Genomic DNA, 4,487 nt, shown 5'->3' with positions numbered 1-4,487 from the left:
AACGATGTACCCGATGATCAAGATCTATACGTCATTCGATTCGTCATAGTTTCTTCGTTTCTTCATCAATGATTTATATCTCAATTAAAAGTGTGTGTCTGGCCGAACGCGGTTGTCGAAATGCCCGATTCTAAATATTTAAGGATTTTGATTAAAACATCAAAAACGAATTAATCAAACACATCAATTATCTTCTTAATTAATTGACCAATTTTAGTCATCAACATCTTGATCGAAAGTATGATATACAATGAATGCGAAGGCGGAAATGCCCGATTTCAAAATTTACTAATTACCTACGTACGGTTATTTAAATAAGTCCACGTATCTACCGACTGGAACTCTAGCCCCCAATACGAAAAAATTAATTTTGATTAAATTCGCTATAACTAAAGAACGGTTTGACCGATTTTAATGTTATATATCGCAAATGAAAAGGTTGCGTCTGGCTGAATGTAGAAGTTATAAACATTAAATTAACAAGGTGTATACACGCATAACATTGTATTACATGAAACTCAAAGTGCATTTTTCTCGAAACATCCTTTTTACATCTGGTTAACACGATTCCTAAAAAACTACTCATTCGATTGACTTGAAATTTGAACTGCAGTTTCAAATAGCATCTTTCTATCGTATGATCTACAGAGAAGCTGATACGATATATACATGATTTATTTTTGAGATAAACTTATCGATTTGAAGAACAAAATCGATTATCTTAATTTGACTAGGCGCCATTTTGCCAATAACATTTTTTTTGCTTAGTTCTAGTTCAAACGATAATCACAAGTACACAGAGGCGGCGCTAGCCCCCTTGGCGCCCCTATGCAGATCTTAGAAAATGCGCCCTTCTAAAAATGTTTAAAAAATTTTCAGTACCGTTTAAATTTACATATTTCCAGTGTTACTTATATTAAATACTAAAATAAAAAGCAATAGCAGATACTACATTTATTATTACATTTTTTATACAGTATACAAAATACAAATGCTATTTTACATCTAAAAAAATAGATATTAACAATCATTAAACGTTTACTCTTCGTGCTTTAGCACTTGCAAAATTTTCAATTATCTCGTTGTTATCAATTTGATCACATACATCACTTTCTATTGCGATCAACGCAAGTCCGACAAGACGTTCTTGTGATAAAGTTGATCTAAGATAGGTTTTTATAATTTTTAACCGTGAAAACGATCGTTCCCCACTTGAAACTGTTACCGGTTGCGTTAATAAAACCCGTAAAGCGATACTTAAGTTAACATACAATTTTTCTAAATTATTTTTATAACTATAACGTAGTGCACTGAAAGGGGTATTAATTGAATTTAATTCTGTTAGGAATATGTCTTTAAAACAAAGTAATTCATTAAATAATTCGGTAGAAATTATATCCTTATCTTTTCCATCTGTAAGATATAGCTCTAAGTCGTCGCAATGTTTTTTAAGATCGGTTGTATTTAAATTAGGTAAATTTCCTAAATTATGTAAAGAATTAAAATAATTATTATGAACTGTTAACTGTTCGCATCTTTCTTCTAGGGAATTTATAGTTGTATCTAAAATTACATTGAAGAAATTTATTTTAAAGGGCTCGCTTGGTGTTTGTGGGGTTTCATCCTTATGTTCATAATCGAATTGTCGTTTTTGTTTTCTTTTTCGTACGTTACCTAAGATTTGAAAATCAGTAGGTATTTCGAGTATGGTAGCTAATTATATATTTCTTGAACAATTCCGAGAAACGTAATAGTTTGGTGGTTGCAGTTAGCAAGGAGTATTTAGGGAGTGAGCAGAACAAGGGGTAAAGTAAGCTCTGGAATTAATATTTAAGATGTGTCTCTGTAATCCATTGTTTTTCCCTTTCATGTTCGCACCATTGTCATAACCTTGGCCACGCAAGTTGCTGATGTCTAAATTAAGTTCTTTAATTTTTTCTATTATATAATTGGTTAAACCTTCACCAGTTGAATCTTTGATGTCAATGAAACCAAGAAAATGTTCTTGAATCTGAACTTGGTCATCAGTTGACACAAATCTTATAATAATGGTCATTTGCTCAGTATTACTGATATCCGGAGTACAATCCAATACAATTGAAAAATATTTTGCCTTTTGAATTAACAATAAAATCTTTTCTTTAATTTTTTTAGCTAATAAAGCAATTAATTCATTCTTTTGTAACGTTTTTTGAAGATGACTAGACATAGTCACATCAAATTTTGCCAGTAATTGTACAAGTTGTAAAAAATTTCCATTATTTCTAACAAATAATTGATCTGATTTTCTTCTCAAGGGAAGACATTGTTTACATAAATATTTTATAATTTCAATAAATCTTTCTAAAATCGCACGCCAGTGCTGTTTTTCCAACTCAAATAATTTTTCTTGTTGTTGATCAATTGTTCGTTTTGATTTCAACGCACGTTCTAAATTCTAAATGAACCCATTGTTTAAAGTTGTTTAAATGAGCTAAAGATGTTTCATGACTATGTAAAGTTTATGACAAATTTTGCCATTTAGAATATCCAGTTGTAATTAGGCGGCTTGTATTAATATTCTCCAATGAGTGACAGGTAAACAATTTACAGCAAAAACAAAATACGCTATTGCTTTTTTCCGAGTACATTAACCAGTCTCTAAGAACAGATTCCGAATTTGGCATTTTACGATAATAATATGTATCGCTGAATTTTCTTCCGTTATCGTCAGGTGGGTACAATACGTTTTGTTTCTTTGTCGGTCCGAGTTGAATTAAAAGTTTTCTTACTTTTTCATTTATTAGAGGCCATGTAGCTGGATCTTGAAGATTGTTCAAAACATCTAATGTTGGTGTATCATCAGTAATCAGAAATTTTGTTGATGTGGATAAGGTTTCTTCAGAAGATGCTCCCTGCGGTTCGATTTCAGGTTCAGGAGATTTAGTATGTTGTGCGCTTTTGCCTGCAGAATGGCTTTGAGATGCCGGTAGTTGATCTTCACGTAGATTTTCATTCGAAGGAACTGGTAAAACTTCATTTTTTGTCATCAAATATTTCTTTATATCGTCTCTTTGTTTTTCCAACTCCAATTCTTTGGTCGCTTTGCGTTTTCGATTTTGATATCCGGAAAGTTTTTTCGACATTTTTAGGTGACAACTACAGGTTATTTTTTAATTTCATAAATTTAATGTAAATATAACACCTAACATAAACTTACCTATTTACGGATGAACAATTCACAAATAAACAATGGATTTCGAGAGGAGATACACTTTACACCCAGAGTACATAAACTAATGTGCAAATCTAAATAACAAGTCGAGTTGTTCTTTAGAAATCCCTAAACGCGACGCGACGCCAGACGCAGGGCTCCAAAAGAGCGCCTAGTCGTCGTATAGACTTTTTTTTTAGAAATAATGTATACAAAATAATAATTATCTTAATATACCGTACATACATGCATATGAAAAATGTCAACATTTTATTATTACTTCTTTTTTAATAATTTTTAAAATAATTTTTATTATTGAGGTCTACGTTGGCGGCGTTGGCGCCCCCGTCATAATGCACCCCCATGCGGTGCTTAGCTTGCTTACCGCATCGCGCCGCCCCTGCAAGTACATATATAGAAAAAAACATAATTTAATTTTTGACTTTCAGATCATTTCAAGGATAGATATTGTGTCAACCAGTAACATAGACAATCCACGTACCAACTTGGTTGTAAAGATTATTTTCTATAAACAATTCTTTTTAAATAAGTAAATATATCATGAAAACATATGCAAAAGATTAAATTGAAATACGACATAATTTGGTAGCAAAACATTCCCGAAGAAATCATTTTATTTGATACAAAAAAAAGTGACTCCCCCATTAAAAAGTTTGAATTATACTAGTATTATTTGGAGTGGTTTACACTCAATTTCAAATTATTTCATGTTTTGACAATGTTGATTAAAACTTTATAATTTTTCAAGCACAAAATGAAAAAATTTATTGAATGGTACCGTTTTTCAAGCACAAATCCAAGGAGTAGCGTTCAAACGGTTTTTATCTGGAAAAATTACAAAATTCAAATCGCGAATCTTCCAGATATGTTTTGATCAATTAATAAAATTGAAAACGACTCACCGAATGGATGTTGTTTCCCTTCGATTTTACTTCGAAGCTCAGCTGGAAAGAAACGATAAACTAATTTATTGTGACAAACAAAATGAATTAATACGATACCTTTTAACATCCATAAAATAACAATCCGATGATCTCAACTATATCACATCACTAATATCACCTAACACTTAGCATAAATATAGCACGTATTTATCACTTAATTCAAGTAATAAGTTTTATTTTTCGAAACTAGTTCATCACCTTCAAATGCCCGCACATCAACTAAAATGCGTTATTAGCGAATCAACTTTCAAACATCCCCTCCTTAATTTATTGTGTGAAGAAGGAATACTGGAGGCGAATAAACAAAAAATGTAAAGACGACGGGGCGA

At 31.5% G+C, this 4,487-nt stretch overlaps 1 protein-coding gene across 1 annotated transcript; it reads right to left on the bottom strand.

Annotated features, from left to right (window-relative positions):
- Positions 1 to 1,030: 1,030 nt before the first annotated feature.
- Positions 1,031 to 3,125, bottom strand: LOC139432141 (uncharacterized). The gene is made up of 3 exons (XM_071200498.1): positions 2,607 to 3,125; positions 1,879 to 2,437; positions 1,031 to 1,563 (listed from the first exon to the last, which is right to left on the bottom strand). The coding sequence occupies exons 1-3, from the start codon at positions 3,123 to 3,125 to the stop codon at positions 1,031 to 1,033; spliced, it is 1,611 nt and encodes a 536-aa protein (XP_071056599.1).
- Positions 3,126 to 4,487: the final 1,362 nt, after the last annotated feature.

Source organism: Onthophagus taurus, chromosome 11 (assembly GCF_036711975.1).
Source record: "Onthophagus taurus isolate NC chromosome 11, IU_Otau_3.0, whole genome shotgun sequence".
Classification (NCBI taxonomy): domain Eukaryota; kingdom Metazoa; phylum Arthropoda; class Insecta; order Coleoptera; family Scarabaeidae; genus Onthophagus; species Onthophagus taurus.
Note: the sequence above shows the minus strand (reverse complement) of the source record. Positions and strands in the feature narration are given on the sequence as shown.

What these genes read in the sequence shown, in the direction of transcription:
- LOC139432141 (XM_071200498.1), bottom strand. Translation starts at nt 3,125, where the DNA reads ATGTCGAAAAAACTTTCCGGATATCAAAATCGAAAACGCAAAGCGACC. An exon ending in ACTCGGAAAAAAGCAATAGC is followed by an intron (nt 2,438 to 2,606) that starts GTATTTTGTTTT and finishes GGGTTCATTTAG; the next exon opens with AATTTAGAACGTGCGTTGAA. An exon ending in TGGCCAAGGTTATGACAATG is followed by an intron (nt 1,564 to 1,878) that starts GTGCGAACATGA and finishes ATGTAATTTTAG; the next exon opens with ATACAACTATAAATTCCCTA.